At 50.1% G+C, this 27,985-nt stretch overlaps 3 protein-coding genes across 3 annotated transcripts in view; all 3 read left to right on the forward strand.

Moving 5' to 3' along the window:
• LOC130377399 (dynein heavy chain domain-containing protein 1) overlaps positions 1-15,263 on the forward strand; it is a 31,253-nt gene extending 15,990 nt beyond the window's left edge. The window contains exons 24-43 of the mRNA XM_056584508.1: positions 154-1,981; positions 2,207-2,306; positions 2,708-2,840; positions 3,143-3,320; positions 3,713-3,815; positions 4,140-4,289; positions 5,268-5,459; positions 6,354-6,785; positions 7,497-7,923; positions 8,092-8,166; positions 8,266-8,460; positions 8,562-8,743; positions 9,155-10,180; positions 10,294-10,468; positions 10,603-10,728; positions 11,481-11,703; positions 12,239-12,327; positions 12,582-12,734; positions 13,311-13,966; positions 14,402-15,263. Coding sequence (XP_056440483.1) covers positions 154-1,981; positions 2,207-2,306; positions 2,708-2,840; positions 3,143-3,320; positions 3,713-3,815; positions 4,140-4,289; positions 5,268-5,459; positions 6,354-6,785; positions 7,497-7,923; positions 8,092-8,166; positions 8,266-8,460; positions 8,562-8,743; positions 9,155-10,180; positions 10,294-10,468; positions 10,603-10,728; positions 11,481-11,703; positions 12,239-12,327; positions 12,582-12,734; positions 13,311-13,966; positions 14,402-14,782 — 6,824 coding nt within the window. The 3' untranslated portion in view covers positions 14,783-15,263. The remainder of the gene's footprint in view (positions 1-153; positions 1,982-2,206; positions 2,307-2,707; positions 2,841-3,142; positions 3,321-3,712; positions 3,816-4,139; positions 4,290-5,267; positions 5,460-6,353; positions 6,786-7,496; positions 7,924-8,091; positions 8,167-8,265; positions 8,461-8,561; positions 8,744-9,154; positions 10,181-10,293; positions 10,469-10,602; positions 10,729-11,480; positions 11,704-12,238; positions 12,328-12,581; positions 12,735-13,310; positions 13,967-14,401) is intronic.
• Positions 1-16,602, forward strand: part of LOC130380042 (extracellular serine/threonine protein kinase FAM20C-like) — a 38,961-nt gene extending 22,359 nt beyond the window's left edge. Inside the window, exons 10-12 of the mRNA XM_056587224.1 lie at positions 15,432-15,513; positions 15,608-15,667; positions 16,011-16,602. Coding sequence (XP_056443199.1) covers positions 15,432-15,513; positions 15,608-15,667; positions 16,011-16,287 — 419 coding nt within the window. The 3' untranslated portion in view covers positions 16,288-16,602. The remainder of the gene's footprint in view (positions 1-15,431; positions 15,514-15,607; positions 15,668-16,010) is intronic.
• Positions 16,603-17,910: 1,308 nt separating this feature from the next.
• baiap2l2b (BAR/IMD domain containing adaptor protein 2 like 2b) lies at positions 17,911-27,907 on the forward strand. The gene is made up of 14 exons (XM_056586311.1): positions 17,911-17,961; positions 18,209-18,284; positions 19,688-19,774; positions 20,823-20,884; positions 21,332-21,403; positions 21,721-21,810; positions 22,516-22,647; positions 23,223-23,327; positions 23,453-23,555; positions 24,355-24,562; positions 24,921-24,986; positions 25,221-25,530; positions 25,941-25,981; positions 26,207-27,907. The coding sequence occupies exons 1-14, from the start codon at positions 17,911-17,913 to the stop codon at positions 26,280-26,282; spliced, it is 1,479 nt and encodes a 492-aa protein (XP_056442286.1). The 3' UTR covers positions 26,283-27,907.
• Positions 27,908-27,985: the final 78 nt, after the last annotated feature.

The following is a 27,985-nucleotide window of genomic DNA, read 5'->3' on the forward strand; positions in this document are numbered from 1 at the left end:
ATGATGGGCCAATCATATCCAACAAAATGTCAGCCCTGTTTGGATTAATTATTTATCCTTAAGTATTCTCCAATCTTTATTTGTTCCAACAGAAACCGTTCAATTATGTTATTTGTAAATAGTTAACAATGGCTGCTCCTGTTCTTCGTTTAGGAAAAACATCCATGGCTTTGGAGACGTTGCGACTGAGTATGTCCACAGGGGGAGCCCTGGCGCCCGACGGCACTCACATTAAGTTGTTCGCGTCGGGATCCGTCAACTACCTGGCCACCTGCCTCTCCTCTTCCAAGGGGAGTCACGGACTCAGTGCCCGTCTCCTGCGCCTGTTCTCCAATTTCGTCCTCCCCACGCTCTCGGTTGAGGTCCTGTTTTCAATCCACGTTCCTATGCTGAGGCTTTGGCTCAAAGATGTGCCCCATGTGCCCAGCTTTGTTGATATGGCACGCTGCATCATCTCCGCTACCAAAGAACTGTACCATACCGTGTGTGAACACTTCCCCCTCACAGAGCAAAGGCCTCATTTCATGTTCTCTCATCGAGACCTGCAAAAGATCTTTCGGGGAATGACTCTTTGCCGCCAATCGCAGAGTCAGACACACAAGCTTGTTGTCTCCCAGACCGGGCAGACCTGGTGTCCTCGTGTCCCGTCGGAGTCCCTCGCCACCCTTCTCGATATAACCCATCTCTGGGGGCACGAGTGTCTGCGTACCTTCGGTGACCGGCTGGGTTGTGAGGAGGAGAGCCAGCTGCTGCTGTCGCTGATCTCCAGGGCATCTGAGACCTTTTTCACCTGTGGAGCCATCGGAGATAACCATGCGCTTGAGTCAGAGGAAACATCTACCCTTGGTGCTTTCCTCACTGGGATACCACTCAGCCCTGGAACAACAGGAACCTTTCAGACAGCCAATCACAGTGTAGATATTCAAGGCACTGGAGAAGAAAAGAGTGAAGCCTTGCCTGCACCATTGGAGGCTGTGGTTTCTTTGCAAACCCCACAAAGTCTGAACACTTCGAATGGCTGTGACTCAGCAAACCAAGAGGTCAGCATCATTTCCAATAACAATACGGAAGATAGTTTGTTGAAGGACAACTTGTGTTATGAAGGAACAAAACTAAATCAAAATGAAGAGGCAGAAGAAGCTGAAAAATCCCTTTCAAAAGATTTGAACATAGCAAAAGGTAGACCCTTAACGCCTTCTCCACCACAAGAGCCAAAACCACTATGTCAATCAGAACGTAACAGGGTTCATATCGCAACAGAACAATCCGCTCAACCTGAAAGCAGTGACTCTGACAAGTCAAGGGCAATCCCACCTCTTCTTCCGGCACAATACATCCAGCAACTGGTGGACTCTATGGATCAGATAACCTACGGCCCCGGCCTCTCCATAACGGCTCGCTCCACGGCCCAAGGAGACGACCCCGGACTCCAACTCTCCTACCAGCAGCAACCGCTAGACAAACTCACTCGAAGGTTATCTGCAACGCTCAGAGAGGCGACGCCGGGCCACGCCGGGGCGAGCGGAGGGGGCATCGCCTCCAGTCACTTCATCCACCGACAGAGGGCGCTGCAGCTGCTGCACATCCTCAGGGCCCTGCTGGTCCCCGGGGGCCACGGGGTCCTGCTGGCCGCGGCCAGGGCGACGGGGCGCGGGACCAACGTGCGGCTTGCCGCCCGCATCGCCGGCTGTCCGATGATAGAGGTTCACAGCGGTAACGAGGAGACGCTGGATCACATCCTGAAGCAGGCAGGGAGGCACGTAGGAGGAGGAGGAGGAGGAGGGGGAGGGGGAGGCAGGGATGTGGTGATGCTGGTCCACCAAGACGTCAGTCAGACCCTGAGAGACCGGGTGCTGGGGCTGATGAGCCACGGCACTGGGGAAGGGCTGTACTCTGGCCGGGAGTGGGCCAAGCTCGTCCCCAGAGTCCCTGCTACCAAGGAGCCACTTAGAAGACACATACGCGGACAGATTATCCAGGAGTAAGAGACAGATTCAACTAGAACTTCCATGCTATGCCTTTTAAATATTAAAAAAATTAAGCACCTGGAAGGGAAATATCAACCAGTTTTTCAGTCACTTTTCTGAATGACCTAAGAATGATTTCATAGATTCACGAGTTATAGTTTATAATGATTGAGTTGAATTTAAGATGTTTCGGGGGGATGAGCTGATCAAACATTGCTGTTCATTGGGTTTTATTGCAGGTTTTTCAGGCACTTTCAGAGGAGCTTGCACGTTTTCCTGTTGATGCCACTCTGCCCAGACAGACCTGACCTACCTGCAGATAACGCTTCAGACACCAATGTGATTATATTTTCCTTTTACAGGCACACAATATATTATTTAGGTGTCTATATTTAAGCCCGAGCAGTTGTCCAATAGGCTGCAAGATTCTCCCAGGGACCTTTTTACATGGTCGTGAACACCCTTCTACCCACTCATGCAAACAGTCGGGAGGAGGCGGGGGGGGGGGGGGGGTTATGTATGCCAGCAGTAAAAAAAATCACATAAAACCGCAGAATTTAAACAGTTATGTATGCCAGCATATATAACTGTGTTATGTCTCAAATTTAACCATTTAAGAAATGAAAAGCAAAATAAATAGATCGAAAATGTTTGAATGTCCGCTTCACTTTTGCATTTTTTGGGGAGAACCCTGAACTACATGCAGTAGGTTTGAGTGTGTGACCTCTTTGTACCCCCAGGCTGGGCTGGGCCGGGCCCTCAGCCTGGGCTGCTGTGTGGAGCTCTACCAGCCCTGGACCCGACAGGCCCTGGTGGAGACCGCTGCCCACCATCTCACCAACACTCCTCTCCTCTCCCGTCTGGACGCAGAGAGTACGTTCACGCCTGGTGTATTTCCGTCTCCATCCAGGTTGTGTTGTTATTGAGCTTAGTGTTGCGCTGTGTAAAATACAAAGCATAATATAGCACCTTAGTGCATTGGTACTTGGCATTCAAAGTGCTGCATGTATATTCGGCACTGGGCAGACATTTAACCATTAGTGGCCCCTTACCCTTAACAATTTAACTGGCCAGTGCTGCCATTTAGATTTTTATTGGAGAATTTATATTATTCTAAAATTGATTGGCGGAAGTGTTTCTGTGCGTATAAGTGTGTCCCCTGTGTCCTCATGAAGCAGCTCTAGCAGCCAGTCTGTCGTCGGCCATGGCATCGATCCACCTGGCCGCGTGTCACTACGCAGCCGTCTCCCTAGGAACCCATCCCTTCAGCCCGGGAACCTACTTGGAGTTCATCGCACACTTCTTCTACCTCGGGGACCTGCTCCGCAATCAAGGACTCAGGCGAGCCGAAAGGTGAGTGAGGAACATCAATTCAAACCTGACCTTTTTGGCAAGATAGTACTTTTTTTATTTATAAAGGCAGCAGTGACAGCCAAGTCATTGCACCTGCTGTATTGATTGTAAACTCCTTGTAAAAGCCCTAACAATGATTCTTGCCGTTGGCTCTACATATTTAATGAGGGTTGATGGAACATAGATTTGTGTCCCCCAAGTATGGATTGTTTATGTATTTATTTATTAATTTACCAGGTGCAGTGCACATTCATCAACATTTCGGTATCCCCGTCAATGTGAATGTGCTAGATTTAGTTCATGAGCTCAGTCTCATCTTTTCCCCCCGGGCAGGCACATACTGTTTTTACATGCTCTTCCCAAACTAAATAGGACTGTGCTTCTCTATTCAGAGTGGGAAGATCTCTGGCCCGCCTAGAGGACCTGAACAACATCGCTCTGCAGCACAAACAGGAAGTGGAAATACTGCAGGAGGAAGTTGGGAAACTACAGCAGGTATTGCTTATCAGATGTAAACAACAGCCGTCAACTCTGTGTATACATTCAGAAACGGATGCCCTGACTCTTGACTCTAGAGTCTAGGACATATATTACGTTGCTTACTCTAACTATGCACAAAGAAAAAAGAGAAAAAAAAGAAATACATTTGTAGGAATAAAGAAAATAAAAAAATTAGTAGCTAATGGCTACTCTGCCCTCTTTCAAGTTGCTAATGTTAATCTCCATCTTCGTCTTGATATATACCACCAAACTAAAACAAACTATGACAATACAAAGGATAAACTCTTAGCTCGCCGTGTCTGTGTCCGTGCGCCCCAGCGAGAGCAGGGACTCCTCAGGGAGATGGAGGCGGAGGAGGTGCTATGTGAGGAGGAGAGGAGGAGGTGTGGGGTGGAGGAGCAGAACCTGCACCAGCTGGAGGAGCAGGGACGCCTCCTCCAGGAGCAGATAGACACCCACATAGAGGAGGTACAGCGACCATCACATTCTCCAACCTACTAAGAGGATGTACAGTGACCAATCACATCACTAAGAGGAAGAAAACTAGGATCTTTTCAAATTCATGATCATGGAATATTTGTAATTCAATGGAGTTAAATTTGACTGTCTGTCACAGAACATACACACAGACTTCTGAGACGGTCCCCAAACAGAAAGAAATTTGCAAATAATTAACAAAGGAAATTAAACATGTCCACTATAATGTCTTAAGTAAAATTCCCATCTGCTCTCTCAGAAAATATGCATAGGACTGCATGCATAGGTGCTAATTCATTTATCTCATAAAAAAAAGACCCACCAGCATCAATAAGTATCGATGTAAGACTTAACTAAGTCTCACAAATCAAACTTTAAAAAAATTACCAACAATTAATAATCATAAATATGACAGCAGACAAGCTCAAATATAGGGAATGATAACTGTAACAAAGTGTCTGTGAAGGTTTCAATCAACTAATTAATAATAAATCCCCTATTAAATGTAAACTATGAACAGGGCTGCGGGATCCTAGCCTTTCTATTGCCAGACCAAGCTCAATCGTAGATTGCACGTTGGTCTGGGGAAGCTGCTGTCCTTTTCTTCAGCACAAGAGGCCTGATCAATGGGCCTAGTTCAAATGACTCTGTACGCAATTATCTGCTTTCCGTCGCTTCCCTGTCATCAATGTGTTAAACCAGCCAATAACGCGCCAGGGGGAAAAAACAGCTTGGTGATTGGCTCCCGCAAAAACGTATCGGAAGCAGAAAGAAATGTATTGCTCCTCTCCAAACCCTTCTGCAGGGCGAATTCAAATCGCTGGCAGAATGGGCGGGGCTACCCAGTCTAGCGGGATCCCAGATCGCCAACATCTTTGTTCAAAATAGAAACCAAAACATGCTTTTGTGCGTCCGCCTCTCTTGTTAACCCATTCCTTCGTCTCCCATTACCGCCATCCCCACCCCCAGGAGCGTCCCCTGCTGCTCTCCGGCCTGGGGGCCCTGCAGTGCCTCAGGGTGGGGGACCTGGAGGAGGTGCGGAGCTACAGGGACCCCCCGCAGGGCGTGGTCAGGGTGCTGGACGCCCTGTGTCTGCTGTTCAACCGGCCTTGCAGCTGGGACAGCGCCAGGCAGCTCCTGGGACAGCACGACTTCTATGAGGTGTGGAGACGGGTCGGGTTCCACCGCCGCTACAGCCACCAGCGCTGAAGGAAGCAGACAGGCTAAAGGGATGAACGTAGCCGTAGTCGGTCGTCGAGACATAGACGGCAGACAGGAGTGGCAGGAGCTCAAGAGGGTTGGCTGGCAGCTACAAGGTTGCTAGTTCGATTCCCGGCTCCTCATATGTCGAGGTGTCCCTTGAGCAAGGCACCTAACCCTAACTCCCGACAAGCTGGCTGTCGCCTTCCATGGTTGACTCCGCCGTCGGTGTGTGAATGTGTGCATGAATGGGTGAATGTCATGCAATATTGTAAAGCGCTTTGGATAAAAGTGCTACATAAATGCAGTCCATTTGCCATTTACCATACAGTAGACAGAGCCAATAAAGGCGATAGACAATCTAGCTGGAAGGTTCTGGGTTTTAGCCTCACTAACCAGTTCCCCTTTAAGCCTTCCGGAGCTAGAGTTCTCACCTCTGCCGTCTCATGAATGACTAAGTGTGCGTCTAAGTATGCTTTGGATGAAAGCGTCTGCTAATTGTTGCAGTAACAAATCAAGCACTCTGCACAGTCACACTTAATGAAGCTGCTAAAGGAACAACACATTCAGCCTGTCGAGATGTGAAGCATATATAGTTTCTGTAGTTTATATATGTGAATAAGGATAATCATAATTCAATTGTATAATAATAATGTATGAATTAATAATTCAATTGAATAGCAATACTACAATAATTCTCACTTCATTTAGGTTTTACACACATACATACTTTTACATATTTCTAGCTTTCTCAAATGAGCTCATTATCCATAAGCTGAATAACAACCAAAGGATAATGGATGAAGAGATCATTCAAGATAACATCAGCTTCTCCTGATTGGTCCAATCCCCCAGGAGTTGGAGTTCTTCGACCGCAGCAGTCTGAGTGACAGCCAGCTTCGGCAGCTGGGGGAGGTGGTCGCCGCCCCCTACTTCCTGCCCGTGGCGGCGAGGGAGGTGAGCCGGGCCTGTGAGTCTCTGTGCCGCTGGTCCCGGGCCGTGTACAGCGGCGCCCTCGCCCGGCGCCGGGCCGTCCCGCTGGAGGCCCGCCGGGGCCACCTGTTGGAGCTGGCCAATCAGGCGCGCCGGCGCCTGGGCCAGGACAGGAAGCGAGAGGAGAAAGGCCGCCGGCGTATCGTGGCGTTTACTAGTCAGCTGACGGCCGTTCGCTCAGACCTGGAGGGGGAGAACGCCAGGCTGGCGGGGGCGGTGGAGCAGGAGAGGCGGTTGGCGGTCACCGTGGCGATGACTGCGAGCCATCTCGCTGATTGGACGGCTGAGGCCCAGGTGAGTTTCTGTTTTTTTATGGTATAAACATACCATAGATCAATAGATGGAGGACTTAGAACTGATTGTGAAAATGTGATAGCAAAAATTCAAAGTACCGTAATTTTCGGACTATAAGCCGCGGCTTTTTTCCCATTTTGCAATCCTCCGGCTTATATAACGGTGCGGCTAATCTTTTAATTTTATAGCTAACGGCCACTAGGGGACCTCCTAAATCTATGGATTTTACAGGGTACAGTCCACCAACTTTAACTCGATGGGCTCTATGCCCGGTCCGCGCCCACCCACCTTTAAGCGGCGGGCTCCAGTGCGGCTTATATATGTAAGCATCATTCAATTTAGCTGCTGCAGCTTATACTCCGGTGCGTCTTATAGTGCGGAAAATACGGTAATCATTTTTCTACAGCACTGATTGAGACAGTGCTCAAGAGAGCAGATTTAACGGCAATGAAACACAAGAAGTTCAATATAAAGACAGAAAAAAATATAATAACATTCAATTGGAAAAAACATACACACATGGAGATGTGTCTTTTAAAGTGTTTTTTATAACATCAAGGTGACCATTGCAAATAAGTGTTCCACACTTTCAAGGGCCAACCTCTGTAACCCCTTTTTATATTCTGTAACCCTCGGATCTAATGAGGTCCACGTCCGTTTGCGTCTTGGTTTTAGTGAATGTACCATCCTCCCTGCTCCATCTCTCCCCAGGAGGGGCAGTCCAACAGCCGGACCCTCCCAGGAGACGCTCTCCTCATGGCGGCCATAGTCTGCTACCTGGGCCCTTTCGGCCCCGCACTGCGGACGGAGCTGCTGGGAAAGTGGAGGCTCCTGTGTCAGACGGGGGGCCTAGACCCCGAGCCCCAGGACCCTAGAGCCCCGCTGTTCACACACTCTGAGACCAGCGCTCCGGACCCCCCGCCGTGGACCGGCATCCCCCTGGCCGAGAGGCTGGAGGGGGCCTTGTCTCGGGCGCTGGGTGCCCGTCCACACCGGGCGGAGTCGTCCTGTGACCAGCTGGTGGTGAGTCTGCTGCTGTGGGGCCACAGGGACCCCCGGCCCGCCCTCTTCTGGCCCCTGCTGGCTGACGCCCAGGGCTGGGATCAAGAGGACGGCCCCCCAGACTGGCTTCTGTCAGGTGGGTGCGACAGGTTCCGACCCAACCCTTAGGATAGGAAACTATCCCAAGGGTTTTTTTAGGAAGTTCACTGTAATTCGCTCTGGATAAAATCGGCAAATGCTTATTTAGAATCTGAAACGATAAATATAGATACCATGAAAAACTAAACCAGGGATTTATGTGCAGAAGAGAAGTACGACCTGGTGGTCTGTGCTGACGACCCCCGGCTGATCAACAAGCTGGACTTTGCTGAGGAGAGAGGTGACCTATTCCACTCACAGCTGTGATGGTGAGGTATCCAGTCTGTGTCTGTATAACTAAACCCCCCGCTGTTCCCCTGTGGGGTCCCGTCCCCCGTAGGTCTGAGTGTCCTGGTGTCTCACGTGGAGAGGGCCGTCCCCAGCCCCGAGCTCCTGGCCAGGTTGGTCAGGAACCAACGGTCCTCCGGGGCCGGGGGTGATGGTGGTCCCACGGGGCCCGGGAAGAAGGACCCGCCCCCCCATCCGGACTTCAACCTGGTCCTCTGCACCGGCCTGCCTGTCAGACTACTCCACGGTGAGGCGAGACATCATCAAAACCAACATCACAGCACATAGTAACCAAAAGGGAACAGGCGGGGGTCGTCTAACACTCCGGCCCCCCGCGGTCTGCGACAGAGATCCAGCCGTCGGTGCTGCTTGCGGTCAGGGTGGTGGACGTCTCTCCCGGCCCGGCCCAACTCCAGGAGCTGATGCTGGGGAGGCTGCTGCCCCGGGAGGTTCTGGAGCCGCTGGTCCGGCAGCACTCTGCTGTCCAGAAGGAGCTCCGCACGCTGCAGGAAGGCGTCAGGGAGGAGCAGGTGATGGGAACCCACGCACACCTGCAAACCACTTAGTCTGGAGATGAGACGAGGAAACATAAGAAAGGATAGGTTGATTATTCAATCCCAAATGTTTTCAGTACTTATAGAATTACAGAACAGTAGAATCATTAAAAAGAGATACAAAATGTAAGATAAGCATCTGCCGAGAACAAAAACAAAAATATATCTAAACTAGTATATCTTTAAACAAAGAGTGGTGGGATTGAAATGTAAATTCAGACGTTGTTGACAGTAGAGGGAAAGATTAACCGTATCTCTTACATTGTCGTGTCGAAAGTGAGACAGAAGAACCATTTGTCACTCAACACTGTGAGATCAAGTGGTCATTGACCTTCATCATGATTGTCTTCATCATCATCATTATAATCATCGTCATCCTCCCTCCAGGTCGCCCTAATGGACTACATCCTCGCGTCGCCCCCCCCGCTGTCAGAAGACCCCTGCTTTCCCCCACGCCTGCTAGCGTGTCGGGGGACGTCGGTGGAGCTCCGGGCCCGGGAGGGGCCGCTCGTCACCGAGCTGCGGCGCCTGGACTCCCTGCTGGGGCCGGCCCGCCGCGCGGCAGCGCTGGCTGCCCTCCTCTACCGGGTCCTTCAGGCCGTCTCCCGCCTCTCCCCCGCCTACCGCTTCACGCTGCAGGCCTACGTCAGCGCCATGCGCAGGGAGGCTCCGCAGGACCCGGGGAACCCGGACGGCTGGTGGAGCTGGGAGGGCTGGTGGAGCTGGGAGGGCGGCCCGGGCGGAGCGCCGGAACAGGGCCGCGTGCCGGCCGCCACTCTGGGCATGGTGGGCCGTCTCCTGGCGCTGTACCGGCCCTGCCTGTCCCAGAGCCACGCCCGGGTCCTCGAGGTGCTGGCCGCCACGGCCACGCTGCTCCACCACGGGCTCGGCTCCGCCCCAGAGGAGGCGGCCTTCCTCCGCGGCCTGCGCGGCGTGGGTCTGACCTCGGCGTCGCCCGCGGAGACACGGCGCTGCACGCCGCCCCGCTGGGTCCCGGCGGAGCTCCACGGCGACCTGTCCCTCCTGGAGCGGGCGCCCGCGTTCCGGGGCCTGCTGGCCTCGCTGGCCGCCGCCCCTCGCCAGTGGCGAGAGTACCTGCGCCTCGGCCCCTCCCGCACGGCGGCGGAGGGGGCGGCGGCGCGCCCCTCCCACGGCCACCTCAGCCCCCTGCAGCAAGGGCTGCTCTGGAGGACGCTGCTCCCCGGGACCCTGGGGCCCGTGGCCCAGGACCTAGCCACCTCCGTCCTGGGGCCGGCCTGGGACACGGGGCCCACCCGCCGCCCCGACGCCTTCTCCCGCTTCCTGACGGGCCACCGGGGCCCCGTGGTGTTCACCCTGCCCAGCGTGGGGGGCGGGGTGAACCCCCTTCATCTGCTGAGGCTGCTGGCCGGCCAGCAGGAGCACACCAAAGAGGTACAGCGTGATGCATTGATGTCGTTTTATGTCACATTTTATCAAAATATATTTAACAAAATAAAAATGCATTTGAATAACTGTTGCTCCAATGCATGCAACATTTTCTAAAGGTTCATGTGGAAGTCGTTTCATTGGCTGCTCAGCGGGACGGGGACTACCTTCTCTCAGCACTGGGTAGAGCTGTAACAGAAGGCCATTGGCTGGTTTTTAACCACTGTCACCTGCTCCACCAATGGGACGACAAAGTGCTTTTTTATATCAATCAGCTGTTTTCGCCCCATAAAGGTCAGCCGCCCCAACACAATGATGTCATTGTGATGTGAGATGATGAAACAGTTTTTTTGTAATAATTTGCAAAAAATGAATTTAATTGATTGAATTCATTGTATTTTGGATCCCCTTCCTCCTGAAACGACCAGCCCCCCATGTAGAAGGAGAGCAGTGTGAGGGTCCCAGCACTGAGGGGCAGCCCCCCAGGGGGCCGTCCCACCCTCTCTTCAGGCTGTGGTTCATCACCCGTGGGGCAGCCCGGGGCTCCGTGCCCGGTAGGACCGGCAACCTTCACCGCACAACCATTTACATATTTGTATTTATACCTATGGACTATTTGTTGGTTGTTTCTTGTGATGTTTATACAATGGATTCTGTTTGAAGTAGTAAGTAGTAGCAAACCCATTTATTGTTATAATAAATGTTCACAAACGTAAAACCACGATACCCTCCTCCACCCCTTCCCACATTATCACAATATCATCACATTACGATCACAGAGCGCCCACAACTGGGCTGCGGAAATCGTTTTCTGTTGAAAGTCTGTCTGATATAACACAATTTATTCTGTTTTAAGGGTTCTTGGATACAGATTGCTGCTAGGGAGTGACATGCAGGCTCTGCCTTCACAGCGAACAACCATCACCGTTCATGTTGATCAGTTTATGATCAGACAACCAAAGCCCACGCTAGTCGTAGAACACAACGGAAAAAATCTGCCAGCAAAAATGCGATTTCATTGCAAGGACGGCAATGTCCTTGTCGTTGTATTGAATTGTCTGGTAACAGAAAAGACGAAAAGCAGATACTTATCGAGAGTGCTTTGCAATTGTTGGCATAACAAAAGGCAACACACAAAAAAAAAAATCACATTAAATTCGCCACCAAACAGCTCTGTATAATCTGAATGCCATGCAAAGCCAAAGCAAAAATTAAATATTGTATAACACAACACATACTTTTTCCAAAACTTGGCAGCCCTACCCACAAGGTCTCCCCCATAACACCGCCGTGATCCCCTCTTTAGCCTCTGTGCGGGCGCGTGGGCTGCCGGTGGTCTGTGACCCCCCCTGGGACCTGAGGGAGGAGCTGAGCCTGGCCCTGCGGACAGTGCTGTGCCCCCCGACGGGCCCCCCCCCCGGCGGCCTGGAGCCCCCCCTCCTGCTCCGCTGCGCCCTCCTCCATGCCGTCCTGCAGCAGAGAGGTGCCCTCCGGCCCTCTGGGCGGGTGGGCGCCGGGGTGGGGGGCTGGTGAGGACCCCGACAAAACACACCTCATGGATCTGGTCCTCTAAACGGAAAGCGTGTTTTCAGCACCGGAGCCGGGCTAAAACCACGGATTACTCTTTCATCTGAAGTATGCAGACAGTTTAGACCCCAGGAGGATTGTAGGACGGATGCCACATGAGCTGGTTTAGAAATCAAAGAATATATAAATTGCAAAGGTATACAATAGCTGTTCAACTTGAAGTTGAGGACCCTTCCAATATTGTTAATTTGGACTGCAGTACTTCACCCATTTTGCTAATTTGGCTCAATAACGACGTACACCATTAAATACAAGATAGACTCACTCTAATACCCCAGGAGCCTCTGTTGAGTGTGTGAAGTTGATGAAAACGAAATGCTGCTTTAACATATACAAACACTGCATGTATAGATAAGAGCCCATACTGACACAAACAATCTACCGAAAAAGCCGAAAAAATGATGTCCTGAAGCCACATCATGGGAAAGTGTTACAGTGTAAACCCCAATGATGAGAGTGTGTGCTGTGTCTCTCCAGGGGTCTTGAAGACCTCCTGACCCTGGTGGAAGCCTTCTCACGGGTCTCCGGACGCTGCCACGACAAGATGGACGCTCTAGAGAACCTGGGTAGGGGAATAAATCACGCAATTATGAAGAGGAAATATAAATTCATACATATATAGGAACTAAAACAATTATATATGTTTCATTTATTGATCCTGGTTATTTTATCATTATATTATCGTCATTCCCTCATCATATTTGTGGTGTATGCGTTTTGTGATTCAAGCACTCTTGATCGTGTTACAGTTTGCGCATAAACAAAATACAAATGACAATGGAAAACGAGGTCCATCATTTATGTCCTGTTGGCGATGCAGTGGGCGTGGTCTATGGCGGCCATGTTCCTGACCCCGAGGACCTAGAGGAGGTGGGCTGCGTGGCCAGGGGTCTCCTCAGTCCGGTGGCGCCGCCCTGCTGGGGGGGACCTGGTGGTCTCCTCAGCATCATAGACCCCCTCCCACAACACCATGGTAGACACACACTCACTTACTCAGTCACTCGCACACACACAAACAGGGCTCTATATTGAGTTGATCAGATGAAATTATATATACCCTCAGACCAAACCAAAACACTAGAATACAAAGGCGTCAACACAGTTGTCAAAAGGCAATTGTAGTATTCCTTTCTGCAAAACATATTTAGCTCAAACTGCCTTTTCAGTAAAAGGGACAAAATTATGGAACTCACTGCCAGAAAACTTGAAATGTATCCCTACATTTGACATCTTCAAAAGAAACACAAAATTGTGGCTTATTGAGTAACAATCATGCTTGCTTAGTTTTTTTCCAGTGTGCCCTCTGTATCTCTCTGTATTCTTCTTTTTTCTTCTTTAGTTTTTCCATTTTAATTCATCGCCATTTTCTTACTTTTTAATAATGTTAATCTGTAATATTATTATTTTTTACCAAAAGCCCCAATAGGAACAAGTGTCGTAAATTAGCTTTGGCTAGAAACACTATGATGCAAACATCCGATGACTATCTCACGCTTGTAGTAATGAATCGCTTGCTGTCCCCGGTTCTCCACGTTCTCCCCCCCCTCAGACACCGCAGGACTCCTTCACTCAGTGGAGCGGCGTGTCTGGAGCGTGACGGACCCCAGTGACCCCCCGCCGCTGGGCCTCAGCCCTGAGCAGGCGGAGGCCTCCCTCCGGACCCGCTCCCACACCCTTCACACGCTCCTGCGCCTCAGCCACGCCCCGTCCGGCGGAGGAGAGGGAGTACCGGGACCACGTTCCGGGACCCCAGAGGACCGCCCCGGTCGGTCCTTCGCGGAGAGACTCGCGGCTTTGGACGACCGCCTTCGCGCTCCTCGCCGCACAGACGAGGACGCAATCGTTGATCCGGCCGGGGGTCCGATCCAGGACTTCCTGTGGGCGGAGTGGGCCGCACTCGGGGGTCTGCAGGCGTCCCTGCTGGCGCGATGCGTCCGGCGCCAGCAGGGACGCCGCGATCCCCTCCTCGACGGCGATCTGTCCCGTTTGGAGAGAAAGGCGGAGCACATTGCCACGTACCTGAGGGGCGGGGCCGAGGCGATTGACCCGCCCGCCGCGTACCGGCTGTCTGCGTTCGCCAACCCCCGGGGCTTCCTGGCGGCGGTGTTGAGAGAGGGGGCCCAGCGAAGGAACACCGAGCCCAGCCACCTCACGCTGGACTTCCAGGTCATGACGGAGGGAGAGAGAAGCCTCCCTGGGGCTCAGGTGAGGCCCTTCGATGCGGTTACCTTTCAGACACACTGCCGTTCAGGGTGCTTTACATTGGAAGGAGGCACATTTAAAGGGAAAATGAACCCAGATAATGTTTTGGTTTTTATTTTAAACAAGGTTAAATGTCTTAAATGTCAACATATTAATGTTTGGCATTTTGTCACTTTAACTAAAATAACACTGTCTTTTAGTGATAACAGAAATAAAATAATTTTTTTGTCTAGAAGACTTTTTCCCACACATCAAACTGCAATCCATGAATGGCTAATTATTTTTAATTGGTTGGTGGAAGGCACGATAAAGTATGAATTCCGTTTGATGTAACTCCAGTAGCCACCATGCTAGATAGCAGCACGGCTAGCCGGCTAACAGCTAGGATGTCGCACATATTAAATTCCCCAGCTGACCATTGGACGACTTTAATCACAGGTACTGAGTGACCCCAACTCCTCTCCGGCTCCTGCGCCCGGCAGCGTGCACCTGTGCGGCCTCCAGCTGAGAGGTGCATTGTGGGACACCAGGCTGGGAGCCGTGCGGGACTCGGCGTCCACTCATTCGTGCCCCTTGCCCATGCTGCGCGTCACACCGCGGCATGTCGGTCGTCATAGCGACCGTTCCCGGGGAAGCGCTACCCCGCCCGATCCGTCGGACGCGCTGGGATCCGACGCAGGGCCCTTGTCCTGCCTCTTCCGCTGCCCGCTCTACGTGGAGGGAGGAGGGCACGGGCCCCTGACTTGGGTGCCCCTGGCGACGGAGCTGGACCCCAGGTGGTGTCGACTCAGGCGGGTCCGGCTGGTCAGCACCCTCTGACGTGCACTCACGGCTAGACCCACGGCCGATCTGGATTAATCCATGTGGAACGATGTCCGTCATATGTCGTGTAATGTTTGTTGTGTACTGGCAAGTCGAGCGGGTTGACTGGCAACCCCAAGGTTGCTAGTTCGATCCCCAGCTCCTCCTAGCTGAGCGTCGAGGTGTCCCTGAGCAAGACAACTCACCCTAACTGCTCCTGATGAGCTGGCTGTCGCCTTGCATGGTTGACACCGCCATTGTTGCGTGAATGTGAGCCTGAATGGGTGAATGTGAGGCAATATTGTAAAGTGCTTTAAGTGGCCACTGGTTAGAGAGTGCTAACGGAATGCAGTAAGTTTGGTTCATGTGCTTGAAGGTCAAAGGGGTGTGTGTCTATGAGTGCGTGAAGAATGATGAATGTATCTGCATTCTATTCTATGGACTCCCTTTTGATGTTTTCAATAAAGATGATGAAGTTTGCTGTATTAAAGAATACTTTCAAGTGTTTGGTGGAGTGTGGTTTTTCAGTTGCTATGGATACGATGGAGCCAGCCGTCGTATCCTCTTTGAAACTATATTCAGTGTAATGTTTGAAACAATATTCATCGTCATGTTTGAAACTATATTAATTAGCTGAAGTTGACGCTAGAGATTTTCTTTTTTCCAGGCAACATGGACCGACACCACTACGAGACCTTCGAGAAGTTTGGGAACGACACGTTCCTGCTGCACCTGGACAACGGCAGGGCGTGAGTCATCCTGATCACGGATGGATTCCCCTCCATCTGGATACTGTATATTCTTCTCTTTATGAAGTTAGACTGACCCTGTCCCCCTTCCCAGGTTCGGACGCCACTCTAAAGACGAGCCATCTATTTTAGCTCCACTCAGACAGTGCTGCAGGTGAGGATGAAAGATGGATTATGAAAGCTATTCAGCTGTGGTACAATACTTTTTAATCCTAAAAATCTAATTTGTGTCATAAATGTTGTGTTTATTTAAAAGAGACAGAGAGAAAGCACGAAACAAGTTTGTGTTGTGTGATCATGATCTCTCCCCCCATAAATCTCTCAATCTCCTCTCCCCCTCTCTCTCTCCCTCTCCCTCTCCCTCTTTGTCTCTCCCTCTCCCTCTGTTTATCTCCATCCCCCTCTCTCTCCCTCCTCCCCCTCCACCCCCCTCTCTCCCTCCATCCCCCTCTCTCTCTCCCCCCCTCCACCCCCCTCTCTCCCTCTCTCTCCCTCAGGATCCGTCGTTCCACCTGGCTGCGGCTCCGCCTCCTGGCGCTCCCGCACTTCCGCCTCAGTGATGTCATGAGAGAGTCCCTGGGCCGGGACCCCCTGTCCGTTGCCACGACGCCCCTCCTCGCCGAGCCCCATCTGGCGGCGCTGGACCGACGACTGACCGTCGTTCTGCGGGCCGTCAACCGCTGTCTGGAGGAGAAGGGGGGCGGGGCCGGCACCATGGGCGGAGCCAGGGGCGGAGCCGGGGACGAGGTGGTCATCTATGATGACATGTCCTAAATGGAGACACACTGGGGGGCACGATGGCGCTGGGGGAGGAGCCTATAGGAGGATGACAACGCAGAGGTGTCAGTGAGATGTGATTGGTCGATAGTTGAATAGTTGTTGAATTGCAGGTATATTTATGTGGTAACTAGGCAAATTAAGTATAGGTGTAAAGAAATATTTAGGTTGAAAAGCAAGTGTTATTTTGCTACATGACAAGTTGATCCATCTGAGAACCAAACTTTGGATCTTGGATGATCACTCTGAAGAAAGGAAAAATTTCCCCTGCTGCTCCTATTTGTCTAGTCATGAATCAAACTGTCAGATTCACGTCACTGTAATTGTATTTCTTGAATATTTTAATTAAAAATATAACTTTTTATATTACCAGACTTCTTTCTTTTAATATTGTATTTTATAATTCAGAACGAGTTTCCAAAGTAAATATGAAAGGCAAGCCCTCAAACGTGGAAAGCAAGGAAACATAATTATTAGGAGCCACATGAATAGAGTGAATCCTGTGGCTTTAATCAAAAAGGTATCTTATGTAAACGTTGCTTGTGTGTCAGTGAACACAACACAGCATTTCTTTGTCTGTTGATGAATAGGTCGCCTTGAGATTTGCCTTCTTTGATGGAATCCCGTGTGAGCGGTGCTATCTCAACTCTTTAGCCTTTTGTGTGCATGATGTGTCTACATTTAACAGAATTATGGTGATAATACATGGCTCTACCACAGAGAGGCCCAGGTCTCTTTGTCCAGCGAGGTTCTGCACTTCTCACAGTGTTGCTTCTGGCCTGCTCTCTCCTTTCCTTTCAGGGCCCCCATGAATTATTCACCTGGCTGTGGCCCCTATCTATGACACCTGCCTCGCTACCCTCCTCCCCTCTCACTGCCAATGGATCTCTCTCTCTCTCTCTCTCTCTCTCTCTCTCTCTCTCTCTCTCTCTCTCTCTCTCTCTCTCTCTCTCTCTCTCTCTCTCTCTCGTGCCCACGTCTCTCTCTCAGATCCCTCTCTACCTCCCTCCCTTTCTCCCTCCCTCTCTATCCCTCCATCTTGCTCCCATTCTATGTCTCTCTCTCTTGCTCTGTCTCGTTCTCACTCCCATTCTCTCTCGCGTTTCGCTCTCTCTCCTGTTCTCTCTCTTTCTCTCCCAAAGTGGCTGAGACAGGAGTACACAGGTGTATTAACAGATGAAAGAGAGAGAGAGAGAGAGAGAGAGAGAGAGAGAGAGAGAGAGAGAGAGAGAGAGAGAGAGAGAGAGAGAGAGAGAGAGAGGAAACAAAGTGCCGAGTTATCACTTCACCGAAGTTTAATCGTGTCTTGCGGAGACTTCACCAGAAGCTGAGCAGGGATGGCAGTGAAAGTGCCTTTATCTGTCTGATGAGTCTGCCTCAGGTGGACATTAAAGGGCCAGGAGAGAAACCATAGCCGTAGAGTAACTACATGGACTGAGCGGTGCTACTATTACTTTGCTTGTTGATCGAGTGAAGGTGACTTTCACTGTCCTAAATTAAGCTGGGAATCCGCTGGAAAGAAGTCGGACACTTTTTGTTGACCTACTTGGCATAGCGTTTGTGTATTTGTTATTTATTTTTTAGCAAGTTTACATTTAATTCAAGCTTGCATCAGTCACCATGTCTGGAACCAGCGATCTACTACACAAATCGACCCTATCTGTGTACTCGGTGAGTGCTGTTTAAAAGACTGAACGTTGACTTCTCTGTTTCATGCTATTTGGCCTTTTATTTGTGCATCCAACTGTTGCTGGTGATGTTATTTTAAGATGAGTGTATTTTTACGGTTGTTTCGGTTGACTTCATATGTAATACCAGGTTTCGTATACCTACAGCTATGCATTGCTTTTGGAAATGGTTCATAGTGCATGGGCTATGGGTTGCCTTCCTTCATGTCTGTTTTCTGTCTTCTTTCCAGAACTTGATGGACCAGTTCAACCCAGGACTTCAGAATCTGGTTACTTTAGGGAACAGCTATGTCAAGGCCTTTCAAGGTGGGAAACATGTACTTTGTTCACACAAAAAAACTAAACAAATTCTCCATGAAGTAATTATAAATAATAATAATAATAATAATAAATAAAATGTATATAGCGCTTAATATGGTACTCTAAGACGCTTAAATCAGAAGTAGAACAGAACAGCCCAATTTAGGTGTGTAGAATATTCAACAAATACTCAATATATTGTTATCTTAGTGATGAACACACGCAGCACCATCTGCATATAGAACATACACTGAGTACTAAATACCAGGCAACACAAAACAATCCCTTTAACACCTGAACTAACTTATCTCAGAGCAAGACATAAGCACGCACACACCAACGTAGACATCTAAATATTTCAGAAAAGTCAATAAGAAATGGGTAATTACACATTTTCCACGCGGTGGAAGAAGGAGCGGTTTCCCGTTTCGCTCATTGGGTATGCTGGCCGGAGCCCCCGTTCCGCTGCTCTTTGTGGGCCGGGCAGCGGCCCTATCGGCAGTGGTGCAGGGGGTAATTGGCGGAGCTGTGTATTATTCATGGGGCCTCTCAGGCCGATCCAACTCAGGAAGGGGTCTTCAGTCACAGGCACGGCCGGGCCGACCGGTAAAGCGATAGCCGTACTGGCAGCCGGCCCGGTTGCTGGAAAGTCCTCAGCAGCCTATCACGTGTCAGGAACCACCGCCGCCAGGAGGGTTGTTCTGATCGGTTGGTGGTGGTGTAAAAAGGGATTGATTGGTGAGATAAGGAACGGACGTTGTTATGGCGGTTCATTGTTATTGAGTTTAAGGCACCTGTGTTTCAGTTCAAGATTACATTTGTTGTCCAACAAAGTGGAATATTAGACTTGGGCTTTCACCCATGCTTCAGTCGTAAAATACATTACACATAACAAATACAAACAAAGATATTAGTGAATCAATACATACAGCACAATTCAGTAAAAGCAACTATAGGCCTATGCAAAAAGAAAAAACTAACAACCTTCATGAAGACTACTAGAAGCTATTATCTGATTTTTTTTTAAATTTATTATAAGATTTTTTAAATACATAACCTATTATCTTTCTTTGTATGCTTGTGTGTGTGTGTGTGTGTGTGTGTGTGTGTGTGTGTGTGTGTGTGTGTGTGTGTGTGTGTGTGTGTGTGTGTGTGTGTGTGTGTGTGTGTGTGTACCTGTGTGCGTGTGCGTGTGTGTGTCTGTGTGTGTGTGTGTGTGTGTGTGTGTGTGTGTGTGTGTGTGTGTGTGTGTGTGTTGTTGTGTGTGTGTGTGTGTGTGTGTGTGTGTGTGTGTGTGTGTGTGTGTGTGTGTGTGTGTGTGTGTGTGTGTGTGTGCGTGTGAGTGTGTGTGTGTGTGTGTGTGTGTTGTTGTGTGTGTGTGTGTGTGTGTGTGTGGGGGGGTGTCACAGCCTTGGGAGTTTGCAGTGAAGCGTACTTCAGTGCTGTGGCCAAAATGGGAGAACAGGCTATGCACACACTTTCCTCCCGCTCACTCGGTAAGTGTGCTTTTGTGTATGTGTGTGTGTGATCAACGTGTCCTGCGGTCTGTTGAACCATTGTTTATTAATTGAGTTTAGCTGTCCTCATGTTCACAACAGCCAAGTATTTAATCACGAAGCAGAAAAACATCAACCCCCAGTACTCCCAGAAATGTCAATTTTCACATAGCTTTACTCAACCTTTGACCTTTGGGAGCATTCACCTAGGTGCTAATTTAGCATTTTGTTTGCAGTAGTATGCTAACATTATAATTATACATTAAGCACAATGCTAATTTAGAGACCCGGCCGCCCACAGACCACTCCCACGTGGTTGTGTATGGATGACCAGCTGAGGAGAAGGTCAGGGAGACTCCACATAATCAGACTACCGGCGTATCATGTGACCGGCGATGAATTATAGAGCGAGCGACCTTTCAGAAACACTCCGTTCATTATCTCATTCACAGGCCGTGGCGACTGACAGGCTCAGCACTGCACTGAGCATTTTAAACAGGCAAACTAACCCCCCCTGCCCTGACAGATTCTTCATAAAAATGAATTATGTTTCATGTTAATATTGGAAATTAGTAACAGATTTCATATTATGTAACCATCAAGGAAATTGTCTAATACATTACTATTCATATTCTACAAATGTACAACTTTTGATCTAAAATTTGCTTTGCTTTCACAAATTAGTGATCTCAAAGATTTCAAATATTCACACATTTTGTTGCTGGAACAGATGTATGTACAACATCATAGGGAAGGGTAGTGTAGTGGTCAGGTTCCCAGCCGAGTGGCCGAAGTCTGCAGCCTACCGTTAAGGTATCCTTCAGCGACATGCCCCTAATCCACGCCTGCCTCAACCTGCATCCTTTAACCCCTGGCTTTGTCTGGATTCAATGTACGTTTATTTAGATAACACCATCTTCTGTACTATACTTACAGTATAAACAAAGGTCAAAAACGTAATCTCGTACAACAGCCCAGTTTTCCATGGATTGGTATGTGGTTTGGTTTCCATATGATTGAAATCAGCTTTTCTGTCTTCCATCAACAGGAGATGTGTTGGTCCAGATCTCAGAGACTCAGAGGCGGCTAACAGCAGAGATGGAAGGCGTGGTCGGTACATTTCTGCACTAGACTTGGCCTTGAGTCACTTCTACCACTGACTCTTACACACCCTTATTCACATCTTTGACTGAATATTTTAAATGCCTGGAAAATCAGGGTTCCCTATTCCACATGTTTTCCAAATACAATTGAGTGAGGTTGGTCCGTGACAGCTGTAGTAAATCCTGCTGCCTGATCAGTGTTTGTCAGAAGCACCAAGGTCGGTGTTACGGGAGACCTCAGTGGGGGTTTGCCTCTAAACCGTTCTGCAGATGAACAGCGCATATTCCCTGATGAGCCCAGGGAGCCATGAGAGACCGCGTACTAAAGCAATGAGCCCCAGGTGGATCAGCAGTATGATCAAACAGAGGCGCCCAGCTCGTTATTGAGATGTGGATTCACACACATCCTCCTGTTCATGACTTGTGGGGGCCGGGTGTATTTCCACTGCTGCAGTTCCGCTGGTTCCAGGTCGAGGTTCTGCAGGCCATGGAGAAGAAGGTGAAGCTGGATGAGGAATACATGGATGTGAGTCTGCAATGAGGTCCTCAGTTTGACCCTAGTGTTTTGAGTACTGTGGAGGCTTGTAATAAGCATGGCTTTCATGGTGTGTGTTTGTATTTGTGTGTGAGTGTGTGTTTGTGTGTGTGTGTGTGAGTGTGTGTGTGTGTGTGTGTGTGTGTGTGTGTGTGTGTGTGTGTGTGTGTGTGTGTGTGTGTGTGTGTGTGTGTGTGTGTGTGTGTGTGTGTGTGTGTGTGTGTGTGTGTGTGTGTGTGTGTGTGTGTGTGTGTGTGTGTGTGTGTGTGTGTGTGTGTGTCTGTGTGTGTGTGTGTGTGTGTGTCCAGGGCAGCCGCAGGGTGTATGAGCTGGAGGTCAGGAACCAAGCAGAGGCCCTCGAGAAACAACTCAGACGAGGGACCTTCAGGGACTCACTGGTACACACGTTAAGCTGTAACACACACACACACCAGTCTACAAGTCCACTGTAGCAGGTGACCCTGACACACTCCACCTAGGTGGCGTCACTGGGCTCTCCCAACGGGTAAATGTTGTAGAAAACCGGTTTACTGGAGGGTTGAAACGTTTGTATCCTGCAGAGCGAGGGATTGAATACTGATGTGTCTGAGCCCTGCTGAGTGTGTGAGTGATGGATGGTTTATCCTGTGGGCCTTGATCACAGAGTACACCCCAGGTGTGCAGTGTGCAGCCCATCCCCAGAGTCTAATCCACCTGACTCGGTTGAACCAACCATCCACCACACCCACAGACACACACACACACACCCTGACAGACAAATACACATGCTCAGACAAATACACATGCTTAGAGGCATTAATACACACAAATTCACACTCACACACACACACACACACGCGCGCACACACACACACACACACACACACACACACACACACACACACACACACACACACACACACACACACACACACACACACACACACACACACACACACACACACACACACACACACACACACACACACACACCCACACACACACACACACACACTCACACACACACAAATAAATACTATATATAGATATATATATGTACACACACACACACACACATACTCATGTTCTTGCGTATACTAGCGCACACTGACCCCTGTGTCCAGGAGAACAGTGAATACATGCAGTATCTGAGGCAGAGCCAGCAGGAGATCCTGAAGGAGGAGGAGAGGAGGTACCGCTTCCTTGCCGAGAAGCACTGTGGCCTTAGCCAATCACTGCTCTTCCTCATCAACAAGGTATAACCCCATCAGCCAATTCTTGCTCTTCCTCATCAATAAGGTAGATCCCACTCAGCCAACCACTGCTCTTCCCCATCAACAAGGCCACCCCATCAGCCAATCACTGCTATTCCACATCAACAAGGCAACCCCCTCAGACAATCACTGTATTATCATGAGTGCTTTTGATGTGGTCAAGGAACAGAATGAATCCCTGTATTTTAATGTGTGTTTTAGTTCCACAATGGAGTGAGTCTCTCATTGCCGCCACACCCATGTTGGCCATGTGGTACACGTTATTGACATTTCACCTTACAATACCATGATGAATTCTATGCACAGATGCCCAGCTAGACTCATATCTAACTCACTAGCAACTAGCCAGCACACAGCTGAACACAGACAAGCCTCTTTCAGCTAAATACAGGGGGCTTTCATACTTGTGGTCCAATCACAGAAACCTTGGAAAGAAACGAGAGGAACACCTCTCTCTCTCTCTCTCTCTCTCTCTCTCTCTCTCTCTCTCTCTCTCCTCTCTCTCTCTCTCTCTCTCTCTCTCTCTCTCTCTCTCGCTCTCTCTCTCTCGTCCCCAGACAGGCGGCTCCCTGCAGCAGAAGGCCGACGGGTGGAAGGAGAAAATGAACGAGAACAAAGGGGCCAGACCTCGAACGCCCACGCCTGCAGATCAGGAGGCCCAGGTACGTCGTTGCGTCATTTGTCATATAACATCTGATAATAGGTTCAAAAGTGTGTGGAGGCCCTCAGAGAGGCAAGTGTGCGTGCTGAAGAGTCTGATGGTGGTGGTTGGTGTTTATCCATCCAGCTGCGCGGGTCGGTGAGCTCCCTGCTGCAGACGGTGGCCAGGGATGAAGACATGTCTTGGGCACGCAGGGAGCAGCAGGCCCTGGGCAGAGTGCCCTCTAGAGGTAGGTGGGCTGACTGCAGCGCTGGTGGAGGCTGCGGCTGTTTATTGGCGATGTACAACGACAACTGCATCTGCGTGCCATCGTAATGTTTACAATAGGCTGTTTGGAATTTTACTAAAACATATTCATTTGGGTTCCTTATTACCTCGTTTCCATGTTTCCATTTACAGTAGCTGAAAAATATTCTCTCGCTCCCTCGTTCCCTCCTTTGCTCCTCTCGCTCTCTCTCTCTCTCTCTCTCCCTATCTCCCTCTCTGCCTCCTTCACTTGCTTCCTCCCCCCTCACTTGCTTCCTTGCTCCCTCCCTTGTCCCCCTCCCACCCCCCCCCCCTCTCTCTCTCTCTCTCTCTCTCTCTCTCTCTCCCTCTCTCTCTCTCCCTCCCTCCTCTCTCTTCCCTCTCCCTCCTTCCCTCCCTCCCTCTCTCTCTTCCCTATCGCTCCCTCCCTCCCTCCCTCTCCCTCCTTCCCTCACTCCCTCCCTCCCTCTCCCTCCTTCCCTCCCTCCCTCTCTCTCTTCCCTCCCCCTCTTCGTCCCTCCCTCCCTCCTTCTCCCTCTCCCTCCTTCCCTCCCTCTCTCTCTTCCCTCCCCCTCTCCCTCTCTCCCTCCCTCCTTCTCCCTCTCCCTCCTTCCCTCCCTCCCTCCCTCCCTCTCCCTCCTTCCCTCCCTCCCTCTCTCTCTTCCCTCCCCCTCTCCCTCCCTCCCTCCCTCCCTCCCTCCTTCTCCCTCTCCCTCCTTCCCTCCCTCTCTCTCTACCCTCCCCCTCTCCCTCCCTCCTCTCTCCCCCCTCCCCCGCCTTAGCTCCGTCCCCGCTGCCCAGCCGCTCCCGGTCCAGCTCGGTGGGGGAGTCCCTGGGCCTGACCCCGGGGAGGGCCATGCGGGCGCTGGTGGCCCACCCGGCCTCCTCCAACCCCAAGCTGCTGTCCTTCACCCGGGGGGAGACGGTCACCGTGCTGCTCCTGGAGCCCCGCAACGGCTGGCTGTACGGCCGCACCGACGCCAACCTGCGGTGGGTCCAGGTGTGGGGGGGTTTACTTGGTGCATGTCCATTTTTTTTGTGTTATAGTGCTATATTAATAAAGTTGCCTTGCCTTGCTTTACTTTGTGTGCGTGTGCGCATGTGTGTTCGATTTGAAAGCATACTCTGTGTGTAGATGTGTGTGTGAGTGATCATGTTAAAGTTTTGCTCCAGGTATAAAAGAACCTCTTATTAACTGTGCATCATGTAAACATGTGAAATGGAAATGGAATAGAGTTATTATGTGTTGTGTGTTCTGTGCTTCTGTGTCGATTGGTTGGGCGCTGTGTCGTGTTTGTGTTTTGTTGCGTTGTTGTGTGTTGATGGGTGCTGTGTTGTGTTGTTCCAGCCAGGGCTGGTTCCCTGCAGCCTACGTGGCCCCTGTTGAGGAGCAGGTCAACTCTCTAGCCATCAGGTATGTAGCGCCACGTTCTTTGCTTTCCTTGAGCACGGAGGAAAGAAGCACTTTAGTCAGGTTGATCATCTCCCAAATGCAGTAATACTTGGTTGCTAGTAATACTGCATATTACTAGCAACTAACATTGCTAGTAATATGCAGTACTGCCTTTATCAAGCTGTGATTCGGTCTTGCAGTGTGAAAACCGAACACAACATCCTACGTTACGATGCGTGACCTTTGCCCTCCCAGTGACACCACGGTGAGGAGCAGCAGCATGAACAACCTCCTGGACCCGGCTGACACCGCGGCCGACCAATCAGAGAGCAAGAGCTACGGCGACGTCCCGCCTCCGGCCACGCCCATCCGCCGGGCCTCGGTGGACGTGCGAGCCGGCTCGCCAAGGGCGGAGCCAGCCGCGGACGCCGGGCCCAATAACCCAGCGAGGAGGAGATACAGCGAGCTGCCCCCGCCCCCGCCCCCTCCCCCGCCCCTCCAGGGTCCCGTCAGGGGGCCGGCGGACTTCAGACCCGTCTCCCCGCTGCCCGAGGCGGTAGGTAGCGCGGCGCCGATGACCCTGAGATAGCGGGACTGCACCGCATAGTCTCTAATCAGTGTCCAAGAATTCCTGCCATTTATTTGTTCTTTTAAGGAGGCATATTCAGCTGTGACCTCTGCTAGAGACTTACTCTGCTAACTCTCTTTCGCTCTTACTCTCTCGCTCTATATTTCTCCCTCTCTCCCTTTCTCTCCCTGTCCTTCTTGCTCTATCTTCCGCTCTCTCTCTCTCTCTCTCTCTCTCTCTCTCTCTCTCTCTCTCTCTCTCTCTCTCTCTCTCTCTCTCTCTCTCTCTGTCCCCCTCTCTCCCTTTCTCTCCCTCCCACTCCCTCCATCTCCCTCTTGCTCTCCCTCTCTCCCTCTCTCTCTCCCACACTCTCCGCCTGTCTCGCTCTCCTTCTCTCTCTCTCTTAGAACCTTTCACCAGCCGGCCCAGAAAACCCCCTCTTTCCCAGGTAACTGCCATGCTGTGTGTGTGTGTGTGTGTGTGTGTGTGTGTGTGTGTGTGTGTGTGTGTGTGTGTGTGTGTGTGTGCGTGTGCGTGTGCGTGTGTGTGTGTGTGTGTGTTCATGCTTGTGTGCGTGTGTACGCGTGTGTGCATATGCGTGTGTCCTCATCGCCAGCGGTTGTGTGATGAAACTCCAGCCCGGAGCCTAGTTCTCATTCCCTTCCGTCTCCAGGGGGACCAACCCATTCGCCACCGTCAAGCTCCGTCCGACCACCACCAATGACAGATCTGCTCCACGGGTCCTTTGATCTGTCATCGCTCCGTCACCCTACCGCCTGAGGTTGGTGATCACGGAGCTTCCTCTGCCTGCCTGATAGACCAGACAGGCCTCAGGGAGGTCCCTCCTTAAAGGGGAGAAGTCATGCATGGCTATATTGTAAATCAGAGAGAACAGAAATCTCTGCCACATCAACTTTCTTTTACACAAGAAAAATATTTTACCAAATTTATTATTTTTACCATATTTACAATTAACATCCACAATGGTCCAACTTGCGGTTCATCTTGCAGGCCGCAGGCTCCCATACTAGAAAATAGCGAATGTGACAGTTCCCCTTCAAGCCCTGGATACCAACCCCAATGCTCGAAGTGGACCGTAGTCCAGCATGGGAGTCCTACTCTCACCAAAGGGATTCATCCAGATAATTGTGAGGCAAAGTTCGATCAAATGACCTTAAATTGAGGGATTTGAGATGCCTCTCGAGGTTTGAGTGCTTTGTAAATTTCACAAATAATGCTATGATTATATTCTTGTTTAACCGCTTTGTTTTCATTTCAATTCTGAATATATATTTCACAGATACACACATTGTTTGTCAAATACCTGTATATACTTACTCCTTCACATGAGTGTCCCCGCTGTGAGCCTTATTTACTCACAGTTTGAAAAAGTTTTTTAGATGGTTATGAAAAGAGGGATGTTTTCTCTGTCTAAACAGACGGGAACGGTTCTACAAGAGATGGTGATAACATTCAATCTGGATTGACGAGAGAAAGGTCGTCTTGAAGGTATTGCCATGCAATACCTTCTTTTCTTACGAGTCCTATTTCTATCGCTAACTATGATTCACAGCATTATCCAAAGAAATTCAAACCGGGAAACCACGGTAACCACGTCTCCGCCTGTTCTCAGAGGTTGTGAAACATGATGGCTGTGTAGACATCTGAAACCTACTTGAGTCCAAACCCAGCAGGGGTCTGCCGCTGACTGCCACTATGTGTGAACAGGCTGAGACGATGAGGATCGCATTGGGCCCTTCCTGCAAACAGATGAGTTCACATACTGTTGTAGAATGTAGATATTTCATGTAAACCTTATAGACTCTCTCTTATTCCATCTGTAGTCCTGTTAAGCATCACATGCAAAGTCCTTTTATGCAAACGTTAATGCTGAACAGGAGATCACACAAGTGTAGGAGATGGCAAAATAATTATTATCATACTATTTTGCCTTTTTTAAGTGTACAATATGTTAATATATGATTGAGACACCCATAATTGAACATTACACGTATGATGGTCGGGGTTTGAGACTGTGGACTATGTTTCTAGCTCTGTGTGGGCTGATTGTTGTGTTTTGCGATTAAAAACATTAATTTTAAATAAGCGTATATCCACCTTGTAAACAGCTAATAGACCAAACGCCGGAGAATGTAACCCCAGTGCTTATATAACATAATGAAATCTTCCTTTAATCCAAACATTATGTGTATCAATACTTTTGCTGTGGAATGATGCCGAGCTCCGCCGATATGAAGTTGTCTGGTTGTGGTTTGTGTTCCTCTCGTCTGTTGTCGCTCCGTGTATTTTTATATGTATGCGTTTATTCATTTACATTTGGGCTGCAGTTGAAACTCCAGTAAACAAAACATCCAAAACGTCAAGCCGTGCCTGTCGGATTTCGTCTCTTTTTATTGTCATCACTTTAATCACTACATGGTGTCTCTTCAGA

The sequence above is a fragment of the Gadus chalcogrammus genome, chromosome 3 (assembly GCF_026213295.1).
Source record: "Gadus chalcogrammus isolate NIFS_2021 chromosome 3, NIFS_Gcha_1.0, whole genome shotgun sequence".
NCBI classification, from domain to species: Eukaryota; Metazoa; Chordata; class Actinopteri; order Gadiformes; family Gadidae; genus Gadus; species Gadus chalcogrammus.